The sequence below is a fragment of the Gymnogyps californianus genome, chromosome 2 (assembly GCF_018139145.2).
Source record: "Gymnogyps californianus isolate 813 chromosome 2, ASM1813914v2, whole genome shotgun sequence".
Classification (NCBI taxonomy): domain Eukaryota; kingdom Metazoa; phylum Chordata; class Aves; order Accipitriformes; family Cathartidae; genus Gymnogyps; species Gymnogyps californianus.
Window position 1 is genome coordinate 37,398,860 of NC_059472.1, and position 22,787 is coordinate 37,421,646.

The 22,787-nt window shown below is 40.4% G+C and overlaps 1 protein-coding gene across 1 annotated transcript in view; it reads right to left on the reverse strand.

Annotated features, from left to right (window-relative positions):
* The window catches only part of PREX2 (phosphatidylinositol-3,4,5-trisphosphate dependent Rac exchange factor 2), a 183,203-nt gene extending 168,109 nt beyond the window's left edge, over nt 1-15,094 (reverse strand). Inside the window, exon 1 of the mRNA XM_050891668.1 lies at nt 14,892-15,094. Coding sequence (XP_050747625.1) covers nt 14,892-15,032 — 141 coding nt within the window. The 5' untranslated portion in view covers nt 15,033-15,094. The remainder of the gene's footprint in view (nt 1-14,891) is intronic.
* Nucleotides 15,095-22,787: the final 7,693 nt, after the last annotated feature.

A 22,787-nucleotide genomic window follows, 5' to 3' on the forward strand; every position in this document is an offset into this window, starting at 1 on the left:
CACAGCTTATATTGTAGCAGTATCAGTGTAATTTATCCTCAGCTTCACATGAAAATTTCATCACTGTATTTGCTGAGACACTGATTTACCAGCCTTCCCCAATTTTGTCCTGGCACAGTAGACTAAAAACACAAAAACAAAGCACGATTCTTTTTTGCAGTTCAAATCCTTATTATTCTGAAAAGCTTCAGCGTCTACTATATTCATATTCTCCTCTGCTTCCTTTTTGAGGATATCAGAGTCAGGCCCACAGTAGGCACACAAACGTGAGGATTATTTAATACAATTTTATTTCATCACCTATCCAAAAGCATTCTAACCATAGCGCAATATATTTGAGTGTTTATAAAGAGGGAACTTTGAGCTTTAAGCTGCTGTAATTTACTATTTCTAAATGCAAATACTGAAATGTAATCAAGACAGGTAGAACAGACAGTAAATTGCCTGCAAAACGTTTAACGCAGTGAACCACTGCTTTTCAATAGAGACCACAGCAACTTCATACACTAATGAAAAGCAGTTCTTTGTGCGTTCACACTCGGGCTGAAGAAAGCTTTACCTTCCTTGGGGCCAAAGACCTCTTCGATATCTGCAGAAAACAGGAAACTTTCCTTCCCATTGTTTCTGTCCGGTCTGACTATTGTAACAGTTCAGTATAACTAAACATGGGAAAAAGTCCCTTTATTTCCTGTGAGGACAACCTCTGTAGCATATGGGAAGAAATTAACACGCTCATACAGAATATAACTGGCAGCTTCCAGGCATTATTCTTAATAAACAGGATCTCACGCAGTGTCAAAGAGATAAATGAATGAGGAGTAACCTTAAAGTAAATGAAAATAAAAGTTATTGCTATCAGGTCTTCACCCTTCTGCCCCTGCCCACATAAAGAATGCTTCCAGGTATATTACAATATATTTAAATGTGGTAACCACACACATTTTGTAATTTCCATTCATTAATTCTAATATTACTATTAATGGTAGGTACATGTTGTTTCGTGTAACTGAACTACAGAATCAACATCTTATTAGAAAAGGAACCTTTCTACTTAGAGAAAACAGCAGATATGATCCTTCTATTTAAGAGGTCTCCTCTGTAATTGTAACCCACAGAAAGATCGCAACTCTGCCAACAATATTTCCAACATTATGAAGCAATCTACAGCTTGTCACTTTCAAAATGTTAAATCAGTCATATCATGTTGAAAACCTGGTCTTTTTTCACTGGTAAGCTTGAGATCAGCTAAAGACAGCTCACGTTTTGCTCTCTTTAATTACAAAATTCTCAATTATCTCTTGATAATTATTGAAACTTCATAGTTTGTCATAAAATAAACAAGCACACAAGAACCAAATGCAAAGATAATTATATTTTCACACCTCAAGCTGACTGTATTTGAAGATGTCTAAGAATTCTACCTTATTGCTAGCCACACAACAACATAGTTAACTTCTGGGACCACAAGTGGTACCTAATTTAACACTGCAAAAGCCAGTGATGCCTGTCCTATTAACACAAATACTACAATACGAGGAAATCTCATCACATACTCGACATGTTTCAAAGGGGGTTTTGTGTGCTTTTTCGTTTTTGGAAGAACCACTCACCATTCCCTCTTCCTTTTCTACCTTGTTCATGCATTTTTCCTTCATTTCCAGTATTCTCTCCCTCCTATTTCCAGAGCACAGAGTTTCTCCTGTAATCTCACACCTCTCATTCTTCATATTTATTCCTGTTGTTGGCTACTTTTATCCTTCACTGAGACTTCTTTCCACACCTTTTCCCCATACACTGTTTCACACTGCAAAACAGAATGGTGGGAAGGAGCAAACAGCAGCTACAATTCATACTTCAAGCATCTTCCCCAATCTCTAAAAATATCCCTTTCGATATTCAAAGGTAAATGACGAGAGGAAAGCAGGGCCTAAGTAAGGTGCTAACTACACTTTGCAAAAGAAGGATAAGCAGAATTCTTTAACATCTTTCAGTACAGGAAAAAATCATAATTCAGTACTTCAAACATCTATTACACCTATTTGGGGGTTTTAATTTTTACCCTATGAAAACTGTTGTGCAGAAGATTAAGAACGAAACCAGGTGAAAATCAATGATACTGACACCAGAAGAATTCATCCCAAAGGAGTCTGAAAGATGATCGGAAGTATGAAAGGGGTTTCATAACAGGAATAATTAGACTTGGACTTCTAACAAGAAAAAGAGTGATGCAAGTACTTAGTGAATTTTTCAGGCAGGACATTTAAAATGAGCAAAAGGAATTATTTTGTGGGAAACACATTCAGAAGTTACTGGTGCCAAAAAAATTACAAACTGTACAAAAATAAAGTAGGCAAACTCAGAGATTACTTTGTTTGCATCCCCTACATCCACAATCCCCAGTACAGACAGCCCCCAAACCACTGGTGCCTGAAGTAGACTCTCCTTAAGTAATGCTACTAACCACCATTACAAAAAAATTACTGTGATAGACCTATTATTAAATCTGTCGCAGCAATTCACAGGTTCCTTCCAACACCTCTCATTTTAGGTCTTCATCTTATACTGCAAGTTCATTTTTAAGTGGTATTTTATAAGCTTTCAGGAACAAGAATCAGCAGGCACTGGAAGGAAGGAAGCAGCTATCATTCTAAGTTTAGGGTGGCCATTTTTACAAAGGCATTCTATGAATCAGGACATAGTTACCATCTTCCTGCTTTATATGGCTTCTGCAAAATAACTCTCCCCCACAGACAATAAAAGGATAAATAGGAACTATTCAGCGATGAACATTTTACAAGTGACAAAACACTAACTCTACAGGTACGTGCCACTTTTCCTTCCCTCTACTCTTGTAAGGCTTTGGTATCTTTTTAATGAAAGCAGAGCTTCAGTTGCTTCCACGTCTGTTTAAGTCTCAAATGCCTCTCTGACTCTTAAAGCAAAGTCCCTTTACTACACTCACACTATAGAATCCAAGGATGTTGTCTCAAAGCATCCTGTCGTATGCTATTTCTTCTAGGCATCTGCATACACCATATGCTTAAATTTCTTGGGTAAGGTAACTTAGCACATACTAAGCAATAAAATGAAGTGATTTTCCAGTCTTGTTACACAAATTCATAGCATCCCAGATATCAATCACTTTGTTATACACTACATAATTTCAACTTTACAGCTTTGTGCTTTTAGTGCCCAGTTTTTTTCAAAATGTCACAGTAGGGATTAAGAAGTAAAAACATAGCCAATTAAGTTTACAGAAGAACCTGAGAATATCCTGAAAGTGTATTAAGGGCCAGGGAAGAAAAATCTTGCTTACCATTCTTCCATTTTGTATCTGGTACTTTCTAGCTTATTTCAACAACATAAAATGGGAAGTTGATGATTCTTATGGTATCTTTTGTTAAAGAAAATACAAACTAATGAATTATTTCAGGGGTTGCTCCACTTCCATGCTGTTACCTAGTAATCAGTATTTAACTTAATTCCCAATCTGGAATTTTTAGCTGGGTAATAACGTAAAACCAGCTTTGTTTTAGATACACATTGATCATGTTTTGAACTGTCATGCTTTTGGGGGTAGGGGGCAGTGAGGACACAAATACAGATGATTCAGGGTTTGCCACTGGACACGTCTCAAAATGTCTCATCTACTTCACCAGTTTGTGCCTATTACAAGGTCGTCTTTCCAATACAGATACTTGGCTATCAAACTCGCCCTTCACCGCTTGCCAGCAAACCCTTCCTAAACAAGCGCCAAGATACAAGTCACTGAAGGCTTTCTGTAAGCACAACTTCATGAAGTTAGTAAGGCAAAGAAATTAGGCTTTTCAAAAAAATGGACATTTACAACAAGTACAAGTATAAACACAATTCTAGCCCAAGTGAGAAAACTTCCTTGTAGTTTAGCCTTTCTGGCTTACAGTTCCTGAAATATGCCCCAGCCATTTCAGCTGGGGACCTAGAGATCACAGCCACACATTATATTCCAAGTGTCACCTTCAGATTTGTTTCTCAGACTGCCAAGTACCTGACACTAGTCATTGTCCCTCAGCCAGCCAGACCTGGCCAGCCCTTAAGCTCTGACCTGCCACTACGCAATTATATTTTCTCAATTGCTTTTTGTGATGCAAATAAAAACATCCTTATTATCTACCAAGAGGCTGAAGTCCCAAGTACAGAGAATTTCCCATGGCCCAGCTCATACCTAACCAGCTACAATGAGGATTAATTGCATAAATCTCATGGATAACTCTTCCTGGCCTAGATATTCTCCATGTTTGCAGCCTATTTCTCCTTTTCCATTCAGCCTGCCAGCTGATTGCTCTTGCCTAATCCACGCTATTCAAACTGATTTATATCCCTGATAGAGCTCTTAACACCTCATCTTTAAATATCACAGAAGACACCATGTACACATCTCAAGCAACTCGGCTCTCCAATACATTACCACATTCCTGTTGAGATTGCCTGTAATACATTACTAACATGGATACCCAGTAGGGCAACAAGTTATTTTCTGAGACTTGTCTAAGAGCACTCTGTCTCCACTGATGCTCCTCTGTCACATCATGTTTGATTTAGGCATAAAGAGGCTGGGACTGTTAAGTCAACATGTAGGAACACGTTCAGCCCTCACTCTAGGAATGACTCCATTTAAACAGCCTGAGAAATTAGAGTATATTTCACAGGGCAAATTATAAAAAACATTTAATGTAAATTCACCTGGCAATTGATACTGGTCACTTGCTCTAGCTGTTACAAAAGGGAAAAGTGTACTTAGAAAGCAAACATATCAATACATATAATGTATTTAAACTTCAGGTGCAAATATCAGCAGCTACAGCCAAATTTCATTTCGAAGTAAGAATGCATATAAAACTTCCCTAGGAAGGTCAAGGAGTAGATTATTTATTCTGCTCCACTCAGCAAGATATTATCAATTTGTCAGGGGGCATCACACAAATGACACTGAAATAAAGCAAGCCACCCTACTACATCGTATTACTGTTCTTTCCACTATTCTTCAGTTCTAGCTGTTTCTCCTACCCATTCCCCTACACTAAACCATGCTCTTCAGCCTTGAACTTGAAAGCTCATGAGGTATGCCAGATGACTTCGCAGCCAGGCTGCCAAAAGCACAAAGGAGAATCAGGAGGTCTCATGGGACCTAAAATAAGTGTCAACTCCTAGTATCTCAGTTCTGTCCCTACAACAGGATAAATCCAGCTGTGAACAGTCTATGAGAGAATCACAGGAGCAATAAAGCTTGCACAAAATGAAGCTGGCTTTGAAGAATTATCCCTGCAGTTTCTCAGACATTTTAAGTAGACAACCATTCTTCTAGCATCAATTATATATAAAGGGAAAGGGCTGCTTTGCTGTCAGAGTACTGAACTGGGAATCAAGACATCAGATTATATTTCTGGCCCTGCCACAAACCTCCACTGGGACCCAAAAATCAAGATCTGTCTCTAAGTTTCCCATTTGTAGAACTACTCAGATTTGATTTATTAATGACAGCAATGCACTGAGAGATCTCTGAATAGAAAACATTACAGAAGTGCCAGGTTATCTGTTTCCTGAGCAAATATAATACAGTTGAAAAAAAAAAAAATCTGTGTATCTGAGTTTCCTCTTGGATTTTGAATATTTGTTTGCTGAACAGTATAGACTGGCCATTTGCACTGCAATTTCAGAGGATAAAGGAAACAAAGTAGAGATGAAACTCTGAAAAATTTGCTCTCCTGAAGAGTTGAAACTTCAAGACAGTCTGTCTTTTTCCCCATCATACCAATAAGTTGCAAAATTGATGAGTCATGTAGGTTGGAAGGGACCTCCAGAGGTCATCTAGCCCAGCTGCTTGAGCAAAGCAGTGCCAACTAGAACAGGCTGCCCAGTCTTGCCCAGTTGAGCTTTGAACAAAATAAAGATACTCCACAGCCTCTGGGCAACCTATTCCAGTTTTTGACCATCCTCATGGTAAACAGTATTTTTTCCCCTCACACTGAGTTGGAATTTCACGTTGTCTCTCCTTCTTCCACTGTGCACCTCTGAGAGGAGCGTGGCTCCATCTTTCCATACCTACCCATCAGGGAGTTGTAGACAATAACAAAAATTCCACTGAGCCTTCTCTTCTTAAGGTCGAAGAAACCTTGCTCTCTCAGCCCTTCTTTGCAGTAATACGCTCCAGGCCCCTCCTTGCCTTGCCGGCCCTCCACTAGACTCGCTCCAGTAGGTAAATTTATTTCTTGAACTAGGGAGCCCAAAATTTGAGTCACAAAGGTCTCACAACTGTAGAGGGTAAAGAATCACTTCCCTTGACCTACTGGCGACACCCTTGCTAAAACAGTCCAGGATGCTCCAGGGGTGCAGTGCTGACTTATGTCCCAGTTCTTGTCCACAAGCACTCCCAGAGCCCTCTCTGTAAAGCTGCTTCCTAGCCCCCAGCCTGTACTGGTGCACAGGGTTATTCCATCCCAGGTGCAGGACTGTGCATTTGCCTTCACTGAACTTCATGAGGCTCCCGTCAGTACTATCAGTACTCCAGCCTGTTGAGATCCTTCTGACTGCTCAAAGTGCACCTTCCTATCCCACCATCCAGAATGTCGCTGAAGACACGATACATTACTGGTTCTTGAGGGACACCGCTCATAACTGGCCACCACTTGTACTTTGTGCTGTTGACAACTGTCTCTTGAGTCTAACAGATCCACCAGTTTCCCTCCCACCTTACTGTCTATTTATCCAGTCCAAATTGATGAGATCTGGATGTAAGGATACTATGTGAGACCATGCCAAAGACTTTGGTTAAATCAAGGTAAATAATATCCATAGCTCTCACCAAGTTCACTGAGCCAGTCATCTCCTCATAGAAGGCAATCAATCATCAGGTTGATCAGGCATGATTCACCCTCGATAAATCCCCAGAGGCTGCTTCCAATCACTTACTTTCCCATCAGCTGCATGGAAACAGTTTTGAAGATGATTCACTGCATCACCTCCCCAAGGACTGAGGTGAGGCTGACGAGCTCACACTTTCCCAGATCCTCTTCCTTGACCTTGCTGAAGCTAGGTTTGACATTTGTGTTTTCCCAGTCATCGGGAACTTCCCACAATCATCATGACCATTCAGAGATGACAGACAGGCCTCACGTTGACATCAGCCAGCTTCCTCAGATGCATCCCATCTGATCTCGGACTTGTGTACATCCAATTGCCTTAAGTACTTTGTAACTGTGCCGCCTTCTGCTGTAGGCAATGACACATTCTTACAAAATCTGCAAGTAAGCTTCAAGAGGCCTTACTGGTGAAACCTTTATTGGTGAAAACTCCAGGAGAAAAAGCATGCAGTACCTCAGCCTTTTCTATGTCCCCTTTTCACAAGGTTCCCTGCCCTACTGAGCAGCAGGCACACATTTTCCTTAGCCTTCCTTTTGCTACCAATGTACTTATGAAAGTTCTTTCTGTTGCCCTTCACATCCCCAATTTCAATGCCAGCTGAGCTTTGACTTTGCTATCTCCATTCTTGCATGTCTTTATATTCCTCCCGAGTAGCCTGTCCCTAAGCTCTCTCTTGAGTCCCACACCAATCTATTCACCAAAAACACTGATAATCCTGCTCAGACCAAAACAGAAAACTGAACCAATATGCACATAGTCTAGAATTAAAGCAAAAATATTTAAACAAAATTCCTGAAAAAGAATATGCATGAGTACATAAGTATACAAAGTTATTCAAGATACTTGTATAAAAAGGTAGGCCCTGAATTATTCTAATTATTAATCTAAATTATTATCTTATTCAAGTCTATATTTCATTCATGGGTAGCCCAATTCCTTTCCAAACAGGGACATACACTTAACATACAGACACATGGTTATAGCCTTCTACAGACTGGCAAGTTGCCCCCACCAGTATCTTAGGTCAACCATAGCCAGTTTGGATTTGTTTATTTTGGCCAGAATACAGTTCCTTTTGGTTTCCAATGTGAAGAACTTCTCAGTTCCTCCTATAGTGTAATACTGTTACTAACTTTGACTTCGTCTTCTTTGACAAAATTGTTCTTCATGCTAATCCTACCAAAAAAACACAAACCAACCTTGGAATGCATAGTTTCAAAGCACTTGGTGTTTTAAAATGGTGACAAAAATTACTACTGAAGAGAGTTGAAAAATATGTCTCCATAAATATTTGAAATCACTGCAAACAGCATACTATTCAACAGCATTAGGCTGCATGGAGTAACTTAAGTCTGGACATATTGATTGATGGTCCTCTCCAAGTAGTCTCTTCTAAATCAGCAGCTCACATTACAAACTTGTGAAATATATGTGGCAGGAGAGTTAGGACTGAGCTACAAGGCAGCGCAAAGGAATAACTGAACACTGCAAATATGATGATATTTATAAATACAGATAGATCAAGAAGTTGTACAACACCCCTAAGCATATCATGGTCTTCACCATGATATGTCTTAGTCTACGATAAGTCTTAGGAACAGAAAAGTTTCTTAAATGCTATCAAACAAAGATTTCTCCTTTCAGTATTTATTATTCATTATTCATTTTCACTGAACAGCTAAACAAACCACCTTTCTTCTTAAAGGGCAGCTTTTCACAATATAGTCTAAGTACATCTGAGAGCAGTAAGAGGAAATCCATTGAAAAGTATGAAACATCTGTCTAGAGTATAGTGCAGTCTAATTCCCTACACTTCCAAACAAGATAAGATATGTGCTTGAAAATTCTTCTGAAAAACCTCTGCTTTTTGCCATTGTCATACCTTGCATGACCTCTGTGCTCAGCTAGTAGAGATGCGAATAATCTTTCTTGCTAATCCACTCCATAAAGCAAGCATTCAACCTTGGGGGCGGGGGTTACAAAGAAATAAACAGCTTTTAAGCAGTTACCCTTACTCTAATAAAAGGCCACAGGTGGTGCCATTGATACAGCCAAGCAAAGTCAAATAAGAATAGAATACCACATTCACATTTTTTGTAACACTTAAGCAAGTTACAAACAGCAGAAACTGGAAGTGAATGGAAAAGATATTGACTTTCTATGGTAATTGTGTTTGCACTTCCTTTTGACTTTTTATGATGAAGTAGCCATAGAATGTTGTTTTTCTTTTCCTGAAGAGAAAGGAAATCACATAACCTTATCAAAAAATGCAGCCAGCTAAAACCCTTCCCTTCCATTCATTTAAATTCCTTTTATAAAATATAAATGCAATTATGCAAACAATTATGAAGTCACTAATCATTACTGTAATTGAGATACACATATAACATATTTAGGGAGTTGGACTCGCTGATCCTTACGGGTCCCTTCCAACCTGAGATATTCTAGGATACATACACACAAAAACAACACACACAGGTTGTTACCGTATCAAACTACAGCCATAAAAGATCATTTAAAAACGGTTCTTTCGTGAAAGGCCCAACAACTAATTTTATTGTCTAGCATAACCATTCGAGGAGTTTCAATCCAGGACACAAATCCTCTATTGCTGGTCAGGGTTAGTAACACTGAATTTGACTACAGTTTACCTGGAGTCTCAATTACTATTAATCACTTGTCCAACTAATTGGTCTGCTCAACAATCAGAGAAATACGTATTGAGCCAAGAGAAAGGAAAGGCTCAGTGTGGCAGGGAAATACAGATCCTGAGGAGTCACACAGCCACTGAGAAGGCTGGGCAATAAACCTTATAAACAAAATCTCTTTATGCCCATTGAAAAGCAAGGATTCGACTTCCCTTAACAGGGCACAGATTTAAAGAAAACAAACCCTTTTTTCACTTTAGTGCAAGCAGAAGAGAGGGGAGAAGATAGTACAGTAGGATCTAATGGAATTAAAATGAGATTTGAGAGTTAACTGACAGAAATGTATATATATTCACAGAAGAGACTCTGTAAACCATACTATAGTCTACATAATAAACTAGCTTTGTTTTTTCCCCCAGCTGCTTCAAGATCTAACTAGTCACCCCAGCTGAGGCCGTGGGGTTTTGGAAGGCTTACACAAGTGCCAACATCTGCTTCTATTCCCATCAACGTCAAATTTGTCAGAACGTGAAACTGCACCAGAAAAGCAATTCCTGTCATAGAAAAATAAACTCTACTTCCATGGATATCCCCTGAAGTACCAAGTGTAGCAGATCTATTACATTTCCAATTTCTCTTCCAAATAAAATTTCTTTCCCAAAAACATATACATACATTTTTATATATATTTTTAATATATATATATATTTACCTACTATTCTTTCTAGCCTATTTCCCTGCAGTGTACTTGCATCCTAAAATTCTTCATGGCCTGGTTTGCCTTTACTGACCAAACAGTCAATGTAAAGTACAATCATAAAAACTAAGCCTTACACCAAGGTACAAGGTGACCAGCCACTTTTTGGCAACTCTTTACTATTACATACTTTTTAATTTCTCAGCAACTTCTACCCACAGTTTTACTGGTCTCTCTACTACTGCTACGTTGAGGGTTCAGGTGAGTACCCTGATTTATACAGTAAATGAAACCTTACATGAAAACATTATGCAATTTAAAAAAAAAATAATTATTTTTTAAAACATTCATTAAAAAGTCAAATATATTCCCCAGCATAAAATCATGGACCAATGAGAATCTTGGAAAAGTTTATGTAGTTTTACTCTAGTTAGCTAATTGTGCTTATAGAGCAAAATAGGAAATTTTCATTATGTTTACACAGAGCACAGTAAATATACATGCTTTGTCATTTGCAGTAAAGAATGAAATAGATAAGGTACATATTGATAAAGTCACAAAATTTTTTAAAAAGCATCTTTACCATGAACACTCAAGGTAATGTTAACTATTCTGTTACACAGTTTGATGACATGTAATTATTTTAGACAGAGTAAATATTCACCAGTTGTTGCTTTCTCTCCCCTCCAGAAAACGCATTTTGATAAAAAAAGATTCTCCTCTATCCTTGCAAGTACAGTTTCCCTTTCATTGGAAAACAAAGATTTTGCCATAGGAAGATGATACGATCACCAGAGAGATCACCCAGCAGCAGAAAAATCCCAATTGCTAATTTAGCCAGCAAAGTATCAATAGTTTGTAACAGAAACCTCATATTGTAGCTCAGAAAAAACTCCATCTGTAGATACAGTTTTCAAAGACGTTTTAGCACCTTAGGTAAGTTCTTCCATCATTAGATTTATTTCTTTTAAGAAATGCTAAATGCTAACAAGAACAAAAACTCTAGTGTTGCAATGACACCCCAAGTGTTATAGTGAAATGTCTGAAGGAGAAGTGTAAGCCTTTCTTCATTATTTCCTGTGCATGCCTCCTCCCTCCGACATTGCTGGAACTACTGGTGGACTTAAGTTTATCCACCTCACATATGTTTACATACCTCACTCAAACAGGCCCAAAATTGTTATTGCTCAGTATTACTGATGTCTCAACATACGGTGCTACTATAGTTTATTACTGGAAGATTCAGGAGATCCGAAAGAATAATATTAATACAACCAGACCTTTCCACTCAGATTTGATCTGTGATGAGTGCAGATTAAAAACAATATACTGTATTAATACAGCATAAAGCCAAAAAGAAGAGGTGAATGAACTCACATGGGAATGACTACTCGGCTACATCTATCTAATAAAATAATGAACATTTTAAATCTTCTGCTTTGCACGTAATAGCCTTGTAGACTTTTGACAGAATACACAAACCAAGCTGCTTCTCACCACACTAAAGATAACTGGAAGATGAAGAATCACAGAGGAGCAGGGGAACAAAAATACTTTAAATAACCAACCAGAAATTTGTCCTCAGTGAGATGCTCTTTATTTCCAATATAAACTGAAGAACCTAAATAAATCTAACATGCATTAGACACGTTTCCAGTGTAGGGAAACCAGCAAAGCATTTCCCATGTTGACACACACCAGCAGTGTCACTTCTTCCTTATAATCTCTTCATTCTCCAGCCAGCCACAAGCTGTACCAGGCAAAGCCCCACTTCCCCAACATGACTGCATCAGAACAGGGGTTTCCTCCTCCTACCAGCCGGATAAATCAGGCTTACACTTCACTTCCACTCCCATCTGTATTACATACTGCCCATTGCGACAGTGTAATTTTGCCTCAGCTGAAGGGGTCGTGCACGTTATCAATTCACTTCACAAGATCTCATGAAGTACTCAGGAAAATGAGTTAGGTGTGGTATGATGTACGTTACACTTCCACACAAAGCCCACTTACATACTGACCCTTTCCTATGCAAGAACAATCGATGGAAGAAAATTGAATTTTTCTGTTCCTTAATTTAACTGCCTCCCCAACAGGGCATATACACAAAATGGAAACCGCAGTCCAAATAGGTGAAAAGTTAGCTCTCTTGCCCACCACTGCTACACAAGTGCTAATGTACTTTTCCATATGAACCATACACATCATAAAAGATTACATTCTGTAACCCCGCAGAAGAAATAAGCTCTAACCCTGAAACCACAGGGGTTTTTTCATGTATCTAAGTGAATACTCTGTTCCTATGAACTACAGTGAAAACTGCAGGTACTCCGTGCAAACTGTTAGGAAGACTACAAATGGCCTCAGCTTCTCAGTCATAAAGGAAACATGGTTTCTACCACAACGAGCTCCACTGACGGTGCTAAGGCGACCCGGAAGCCTAACTTTTAACTTTTACTGGAACTTCAACCTCTCAGGCTGCCTCTACTTTAACAAGACATCCTGGAAAATAGGATGAGGTTTGGGCAGAGAAATAGTCAGTGCTGGGACCCTACACTGTTGGCGGGGGGGGTGGGGGGGTGTCACTCCAGACTAGATCTAGTCTAGTCCCAGGAACTGCACATTCATTAGCAGCCAGATGTGCTCCTACTGAAAACCTTCCAGTTCACTTCCATCCAAAAGGAACCCAGGCTGTGTGCCCCAAGACCACCTCATGATGTGAAACAAAGTAAGCTGGGATAGTGTCTGTATCTCAGAAGAGCCAGTCTTAGGACTGATAATGGTATTATGAAAAAGAAAGGGAACCATAAGCCTAGGACACCTAAATGAGAGGATCTAGCCTCCAGATCAAGAAGTAACCATAGGAACAAGTACAATGATGGTTTTGATGGCTTATGTAAAATAAATGTGACTGTCTCCATACTGGCCCTAGTCCACTGGCCCTCATAAATCCACCACCACAGCTGCTCTTAACAGCAGTCCTAGCGGGTAGGCCAAAGGAAAGCTCAGAAGTTGTTTCCTCAAACCAAAGCTGAGGTACAGTTAAAACACATGACATTTCCCTGTAAAGGATATACATCTCTGAACTGTCACTTGAACCCTGTTCACAACCATTAATGAATAGGAAAAACTTGGCGTAGCACCAGGTATTTAACTCCAGCCCTCCTCCCTTTCTCCATGATTTATTTAGATCATCTTGATCCAAACTGCAAAAAGACTTATTACTGAATTCAGTATTTGGATGCAACTTGAAATACGTACCGTCTGCTCTTTAGAAGGAGCTAAGCACTTACTGCTTGAACACCAATATCTGTTATGTCTTAAACTGCAGAGTCCAAAATTAAAGATACTACAGATTCTTTAAATTTGCTGAAATGATCTAAGACTCTGACATACACCAAATTTGGGGCTTAAGATAAAATATTGAAGAACATTCCCTTAGGATAGATATTTTTTTTACAATAGGTAAAATCTGATTGTTAAATGGAAGCAAGTAAAACACAATCGCACAGCCACTTTCTCAAAAATACACGTTAAACTTTAAAAAAAAAATAGAAAACACATTGGACCATTTACCATTTTTCATGGTTCTGCTGAGGATAAACATATGGAGAAAATAAACTACTCTGTAGATCTTATTTCACTCCAATGTCTGTGCTTTTATTCTCCCTGTCACAGCCAAGTTGAGAATTTCCTCTTTCATGATAATAAGCAGAAAGTTCACAGATCTCACAGCAGCAAAGCAGGAAGTTTGCAGTTTGAAGGATTTCCCCTCTTCAATGGGACAGGGGAGGAGAGAAAAGTATGAGGGGGCTACTGTGAAATCTTTTGCAAACTTAAGCAGCTGATTTGGACATACTTATCTCAAAAGGGTCCTAAAGTGATGCTACAGAGACCATGCACAAATGAAACACTGCCTGCATCAGTTCTGTAATAATTTGTCACTTTCGCTTTTTGAGAGTGAAAACTCCTGCCTTTCTGATTAGGGTATTACCTGGCACAAATAATCCTATCAACAGTGATAGTCTGATGTAGAAGGAAGCTAAAACTGCTGCAACACAGCTCTCACCAGAACGTGCTACCTTCCCAGCTGACCCTGTATCACAAGACAGGAGTGAATGCCACATATGGCTTTAATGCCAAGCAGCTGCTGCACACCAGCACCCCCTCTGTCCTCCTCCTTACCCCCCTGCACCGCTGTGTTTCAAGGACTATCGCAAGTAATGGAACTGCGGCGCCCAGTAATGAACACAAGCCCCCACACCCAAGGCAGACCTGAACCCAGACACATTACCCCCTTAGCTTCCATGGCCGGAGAAGTGAGATCATCCGTGCTAAAGTGAGATCACCAGTGCAGGCTCTCCGAGGAGGGCGGCCGGGGGAAAAACACTCGACCCCTCCCCAGCCGTTTCAAAACCTGTTACTCTCCCTCCCTTTTAAGCAAAAGCGGCCGCCTGGAAAACCCTCTCCCAGCTGCGAGCCCCGCCATCCCCCGGCCGGCAGCAGCCCGCCCCGCTCCCCGCGGTGGGCGCCGCCTTCCCCCCGCAGCAGCGGGAGCGGGGCGAGCGCGGCCCCGCGGGGCCGGCGGGCGAGCCGAGGAGAGGCGAAGCCCCCCCCGTCCCGCCCGCTCCGCGCCCTCCGCTCACCGACACCAGGAACTCCAGCGTGCCCACGTAGTCCCGCTCCGTCTTGAGCAGCTCGTTGAGGACGCAGACGCGCAAGCGAAGCTGCTTCTCCAAGTCCTTCCCGCTTTCCCCCTTGCCTTCCCCTTTGCTTTCCTCTGTCATGGTGCAGCGAGGAGGAGCGGTGCTCCCAGCCCGGCGCCTTTCCCGGCTGCAGGCAACGCTGCCTGAGCGCCCCGGCAATGCGCTGCGGACAAGGACAACAAAAGACCCCGCTAAGTTACATAGCGGGGCCGGGCTCCGGCCGGTCCCCAGCCGCGCAGCAGCCTCAGCCCCCTCTCACCCAGCTCCAGCGGCGGCCCGAGGTCCGGAGGCGAGGAGCCACCCAGTGCGTGCTCCTTTCCCGTCAGGAAGGGGACACAGCCTGGAGGAAACGAGCGGTCACTGGTTCCCAGCTCGCCCTGTTAGCTGAGAGGTTGGAAAGCCTCCGCAGCAGCACAGACTTGGACATTAATCAAAAGCTTTGTATCCATGTGACTCCAACCCCTTCCCCCCCTTCGCTAAATCTCAGGAAAAAGGAAAGGAAACAACTTCAGGGAAGATTGCGTGCCAGCAGCTGCCTGTTTCACACACAAGCTGCGAGCTCCAGTTTGAGGCTAATTGGAGATCTCCAACAACAGAGCACAAGAATTATAAAAATGTCCCAGCAAGCTGGCTGGCCAGGGAATCAGCAGTTGTTTTTGTTTTGGTTTAATCATCAGCAAAAGAGCCATTTCAACTTCCCCTTCCACACCTTCTCATGAGACGTATATTACAATGTATATCGCAACTGATGTTGCATACAAATATGTGCTTTGATATTCTTCTGAACAAACACACACAGCTAAGCATGTGCATGTGCTAAGCAGGTACAAACAGAACATTCTACAATAAGTACAGAAAAGTTCTTCTGAGATGGGGGGGGTTTAGGGTTTTTTTGTTTATTGAAACAAGGTGCTATAAAATCCCCAGGTTATACAGTTTTCCTGTCTGCATTGGAAGTTCAGATTTGCATGATACGTTAAAAGAGTAAAAAAGAATTCAGTAACCTTTTCAAACAGTTAGCAAAAAGTATATAGCTACTTTATACAAGAGGCACTGATTCCTTGAAAACTGAAATATGTCAGGACACTACCATGTGAATTTTGAGACCACTGTTGAAAGCTGAATGTTTCTCTGGCTAGCTCTTCAATCTGTGACCGGAAAGAAAATCCAGGTATTCAAGATTCCATATCAAAGTATTTTTCTAAACTGGCAACATCCTAAAAGGAAGGAATGAAATGGAAACCAGAGTGTAAAACTCTTCTACAGCCACAATACAAGCTGAGGCAGCAAGAAGAGTCCTTACTGGGAGAGAATAAGCAAAGACATTCGTGTTCTGATAACTAGACATCATCTAGCTGTCTGCCTCAGACACCTACTGGGAAATAGAGAATAGTTCCCACAAGATGTTTCTCAAAGAGCCAAAATAAAAAAGCCTGTTCTTTTGAATGTGTCCCAGTTCCCTGCATCTCCCCCTTCCCAAACACACACAGCTCCCTCACATAAAACCTAGGCAAGAAGCAGCAGTTGCTGTGACTGGTTCTGCTACGTGTATCCTGCTCAGCCATTTATGCGCGTGCAGACTAGCCTGCAAGCTTGCCGACGTACCTCAAAGCGTAGCTCTTCCCTCAATGGCACACTAGTTTGGGACTCCCATTCCAAAAACAGCCACTGATTTTCATTAAAATCAGAACTTCATGGTTTTGAGGACTTCACTCCCCTGCCAAATCTGGTTCAAATGGACTGACGGGTTCAAAACAGACTGGGGCAGAAAAGCCAACACAGTCCAATCATTGACGCTTGTTTCCTTAGGAAACCTGTCTAAAGTAGACAACCTGTCTGATGATTAGCTAGAAACTTTCTCACCTGCTCAGGTGAGCTTCACCAGTGAGGCACAGAACCAAAGTCCCAAAGCTCTGTGCCCTGATCCTACGGAGGAGATGAAGTGCTTCACACTTGCTTGCACTAGCACCAAGAATGCTGGTGCTATGCTGGAAAGGCAAAAAAAAGAGTGATGCACTGAACCCCATGATGAAGTTTTCTCAAGTGATAACCAGCAAATGGATCCAGAACCACTGGAGTAGAACACCAAGCTACCACTTTCCCACTCCTAAATGGATGTGGGTGCCCTTTCTCAGGCAGTCATAGCCAGATGCCTCAAACTAGTTAAAGTTCCTGTCAGCAAGTACCCTCTGTTTCTTCTAGGAGAACAGAAATAAGAGACGGCTACAGTTTCTGATTTCAGACATTCCCCTTTGCTCTTGGCTTCAGCCATGTGCCATTAGTTGTCACAACCCACATGCACACTCACAGACCAAGATGAAGGCTAAAAGAGGCAGGAGCAGCGGCTTACTGTCTTTTTCTTCCCCATCATCTATAGCAGTAAGAATCCCTTCCCTTCAAATGTTTGTCATCTCATTGCCAGGAGACCTTAAAGCCTAAGCGATCCTTGTCCCAGTTTACCCTCTTGCTGTCCTCACGCAACTGGTTCTTGCTCCTTCATTCAGGCAAGCAGCTCCAGCTATTTGAGCCAGCAAAAGCATAACTGACAACACTGAAGAGATTTTTATGACTCACTTAAGGCCACTGAACCCAGCAAAGCCCACAGCTGATGTGCAGTGATAGGAAAAGTAGTTCTAAGTATCAGACACAATCTATGGAAAACATACATGCATACGAGCTTAGCCAATTTTCCTGACAACCTGCCTGAAGTACTGAAGACAAGGGCAAATTACTCTTTTCCCCCTAGTTTCAGGAAAAAGCTGAATTGCTCCAGTTTCACTACACCAAAACTGGAAAAAAAAAGAGTAAAACAAAAGAAAGGTAGAGCATAGACACAAGATGAAAAATTTCAGCCCAAACAAAATGTTGTAAGCAACTAAAGAGCAGATTTTACACTGTGATGTATCAGGGAACTTGACTAGTAGATAGCATTACCTGTCTTAAATACAGAAACAAATTATATAAAACAGTATATTGATTATGCTAGCATGTGAGAGACAGCAACTTTTGCTCCCTTTGGGGAAAGCCACAGGTTTGGAGAAACTGCAAAAATCAGATTGTTCCCATGGGATGCTATAACTTTGGAATGCAACAAGAACTATTTTGGTCTAAGGGTAATTGAGGCGCAAGTTTGAACTCTTTAAATAGAGTCCTGTTGAAAAAAATATGGCACCACACAATTTTTGGCCTATTCACAAAACCACATAATTGAGGATGGATGGATGGATGGATGGATGGATGGATGGATGGATGGAACCTCTCAAGATCATCTAGTCCAACTCCCCTGCTCAAGCTCAAGCAGGGTCACCTACAGCAGGCTGTCCGGGGCAACAGGACAGGTTGTCCAGCCAGGTTTTGAGTATCTCATAGATGGAGACTCCACAGCCTCTCTGGGAAACCTGTGTTTGACCAGTGTTCTACAGCAAAAAAAAGTCTTCTCTTGTATTCAAACAGAATTTCATGGCTTTTAATTAGTGCCAATTGCCTTTTGTCCTGTCAGTAGCCACTACTGAGAAGAGTCTGGCTCCCTCTTCTTCATTCCCTCCTATCAAGCATTTAGAAACACTTATAAGATTGCCCATGGACCTTCTCCTCTGCAGGCTGAACAGTCCCAGCTCTCTCAGCTTCTCCTCATGTGTAAGATCCTCCATTCCCTTAATCATCTTTATGGTTCTATCTGATGACCTGGAACAAGTTTCCAGATATTAAAACCTTTATGCATGACAGATGGTAGTAATTAAACTTCAATGATCTGCCATGACACTTGTGTACTCTATCGGAAAACCACATGGATTTGTTTCTGTATTGCTACTGAACGATGGCTATCAGTGCAAGACAGTGCCAGTATCACACATGAATGAAATCAAACATTCTGCAGGGCATATTATCTTGTATCACAGCACTGTAAAGGACTCTTCAGTCCAGCTGGGAATTTAAAATTGTCTTCTTTTCAGAGAAAGCTGAAATATGTTTCTGAAGCTGTAACAATAGATGGTATAGCTTAGTTTGCAGGCTGCTCACCAACACTGAAGACTTTTCTCTCTCCAAAGTTAGTTTTCCTGAAGGACAAAAAACAGGGACAGACTAACAGAAGCCAACCATTTCTGCTCCCCTTGTTCAAAACACTACTGGGAGTCCCTTTTCTCCAGGTAATATTGATAATGCAGCAATTTCTTCCACTCTAATCTGCCTAAGTGGTCCATGCAATGCAGAAATGGCTATCATCAAAGCTAAAACTAGCCATTTTCCTGTAGCAATCTTCACTACCAGAATTTAAAAAAAAAAAAAAAAAAGAATTCTTAAGAGACCCATCCAAGAAACGTGATTAACAAACAACACTAAAACAGTTCACCTGAATAAAACCAGTTTGTTTACAGGTGGCTCTAATACCGTACTGAGCAATGAAAAGGTTAATATCTAAGGGACTAGCTGTAAACTGTTATGAAGTAAGTGTTGGGGGGTGGGTAAATGGAGGAGTTCACTTCTGACACATTGCTGTCTGCTCACTCACCACAGAGTTTACACTAAATCAGCTTTGCAGCCACAGGTCTTAAAGAGAAGTCATTATTTGTACAGAATGGACCAAAATAATCAGTTCTGTAATCTTCCTTTATGGCATTTTTGGAGGAAGGTGGAGGTACTTTAACCATAAAGACATTTAAATGGCCCCAAGCACTGTGAGTTTGTGGAGGCAACGTAATATAATCATCCACATAATGCTTACAGTGAGCTCATATAATCAAAAGATTTCTGCAGGTATTCTGAATCCCAGCTGGTCCCCCCAAAAAACAGACTTTTTTACCCCAAACTGCTACAATATTACGTTCCAAGTACGAATGCACTGGACTTCGCCACACAGTTTTTCCACAAGCCTCTAATAATGGCGCATATCTATCTGCAAGGCTTTCAACCACTTTATTCCCACCAGCACAAGGGACACAGCAAACATCTGTAGCAAACAAAATCTTGACATTCAGCTCTACTTAGCATGTAAAGAACTACTGCATGATCCAAATCTGATTTATCCAAAAATAAATGTAAAAGGATATATATAGATTATAACTCTTAAGAAAAGGGGTGATTAGTAATTCACTTAAAGGAGTGTATTTGACTTTCCCTATAAGAATCAATTGTACCTTTAAGAAATCCTGCCGCAGGAAGCCACATAAGTCTTGTAATGGCAAGTGACCACTACAGATTGTTTTTCTTCAGAAGGATATCTAGCATGAGCCAGCACGTCTCCAGAACCTCAAGACAGGAGCGCAGTTAGTTCACATACCTTTTGAATTTAAATTGGTATTAGAAGAACATGAACTAACACAAATGCATGGCAAGATCTCCTCAGGAAACTCTAATTAGTTCAGGAAGAAACTGATCTTACATGGAGCCAACATGACAAAGTAAAAATGGTCTCCACAAGGTTCAACCCCAGCTTAGTGTACCTTGATGAAAGCTATTTAAACTAAAACCTCACCTTATGTAGTATCTAAGCAGAAGGACAGAATGGACAGCTGAGGACAAATACTCCACCTCGGTTTCAGGACATCTGATTACAGCTTCTTCACACTAGACATTTAGCAACCTTTTTAAAAGCTGATAGGAAACTGAAACAAAATTAATTATAAACCATGCAAGCTGAAATAAGCTGAACACAATTTACGCAAGTAATCTCAAAAAACCTCCCACATCTTAGTGAGAAATAAAACAAATTAACTTCAGACTATATAAGGTCTTTCATGTTGCTAGCCAGATTTATATCACTCTGGATTCTCCATGGGAAAGAAACCGTAACTGATCAATTAAAACACCTTTTTTGATCTGCTCATGGGATCTCTGCAGAACAACCAAACAGAGATTGAGGAGCAGGGCTTTATGTGGAAACAGTGACAGAAAAATAACTCAACCACTTCTTTGACTTTTGGATAACAGACAGTAAAACAAAACTTGGTATGCAGGAAAGCGTAATGAATTTCCATTTGGTTTACTTTAGGGTAAAAAGAAAAACAACTATTATTACTAATAATAACTCTAATAATAAGAACCCAATTATGAGCTTTCAGGAGAAATGTTAGCTAATGTACAGTGAGTTCTCCAAAGACAATAGCACATTTGTTTGTTTATAGTTAATCAGAGGACAGTAACTCATCTATAAGTTTCCAGCACTAGTGGCTGAACTATTATATAAACATGCCCAACTATTCTGCAGTATGTAGAAGGTGGAAAGAACATTAGATTCATCAGCTGGTACAAGCTATAAGACAGACACATCTGTATCTGACTTTCACAGGCATCCTTTATACCTTGGCGAGTACATGACATGTAGACCCACTCGAAGGCACTCTTTCACTCAGCTTGAAATACCTTTGATACAAGACGTAGTTTTATCACATCTAAGTAAGGAACTTTTGTCCCTCGAAGTGCAAAGACTCACTACTGTTATTCAGAGGCTAATACATTAAGTATTTTATGTAACAAAATCTTTGTTTTGCCGTTCAAAAAGCTGAATTTTTCTCAAGTACTTTAATATTCTTACTCTTGTACAAAGAAGAGTTTTTTTCATCTTTTTTCAAAGTGTAAAATTTGTCAGTAATCTCTAGTCATTGCATGTGCAGTGTAAGGTACTGTCAATATTTGCTGAAAATCTTAAATTAATCTTAAATTAAGCAAGGCTACTAATTAGGTTAAAAAATTTTCTATCTTGCTTTAATTGCTGGATGAAGTGATACAGGGGCCTCAAATATCAATCAATTGAAAGCCCAAGACAAAAAAAAACCCAACCAAACTCAATTCCTACTTTGTCAGAAATTATTTTTTATGCTCACAAATGTGTGTTTGAGAGAGAGGGTGGGGAGCAGGCAAGGAGAGGTAACATAAAGCAGATGTCCAGAAGCAAGCTATACATACATGTAAGCAGAACGCAAGTCACACGGGTAATACCAGCACAAAACAAACAGCATTTGACTGGTCTCAAGATTTCCATTTTGTTTTAAGTAACCAATACTTGCACTGTATCTCTTTGTCTCTGGTAAAGCAAGAGTAAATACAGACTGCTGAAGTTATGATGTGCTATAAGGTACGTGGCAGCTAAGCTTCTTTTTTCTCCTAGTTTCTTTTGCCATGCAACAACTTGCATAGATAATAAAAAACAGCTGAGATACTGAGTTCACTGGTTAAAGTTGAAAGAACAGAACAAACTGCCATTATACTCCAGAGATTTAATGTTGATGATACCCAAAGCAGATATTTTGTATTTCCAACCCTTCAGAGAGTAAAAGAGCAGAGAGAGTAATATTTTGAAACCGTTCTGAATTAGGGGTTCTAGCAAGACCTATCAATCAAGAAAAGATAAACTTTAAACTAAACTGAAAAATTAATTTGAATTTTATTATGGTCGATGCATTTTCTTTATCAAGGAGCTGAAAGAATGATAACTACTACAGAGAAAGCTAAATATATTCTTCCCTAGGTGGGATTGTTACTGCCAGAAGATGAAGCTTCTGCCAAAATGAATCCTTTAAAAATCTTTTTCTATTAGAGGTTATTACCAGAAAAACAGAGTAAGACTGGACATGCCCAGAAAGCATGACCAAGTACAGCAGAGTATTACAGTATTCATTTGCTAGAAGGTTTTTATGTGAAGAACTGAAACCATTCCATTTGTAAAACCAGGATTTAAAAAAAATCTGAATGGCAAGTTTACCACAGTGGCAACTTACTATTTTATAGCAAGATATTTCACAGACAAACTATGATTTGTATGTTCTGATGTTCTCTGTTGATTTGTCCAAACAGGGAACAAGCCAAGGCTCCGCAGTCCAAGCCATGTGCTTTAACCGT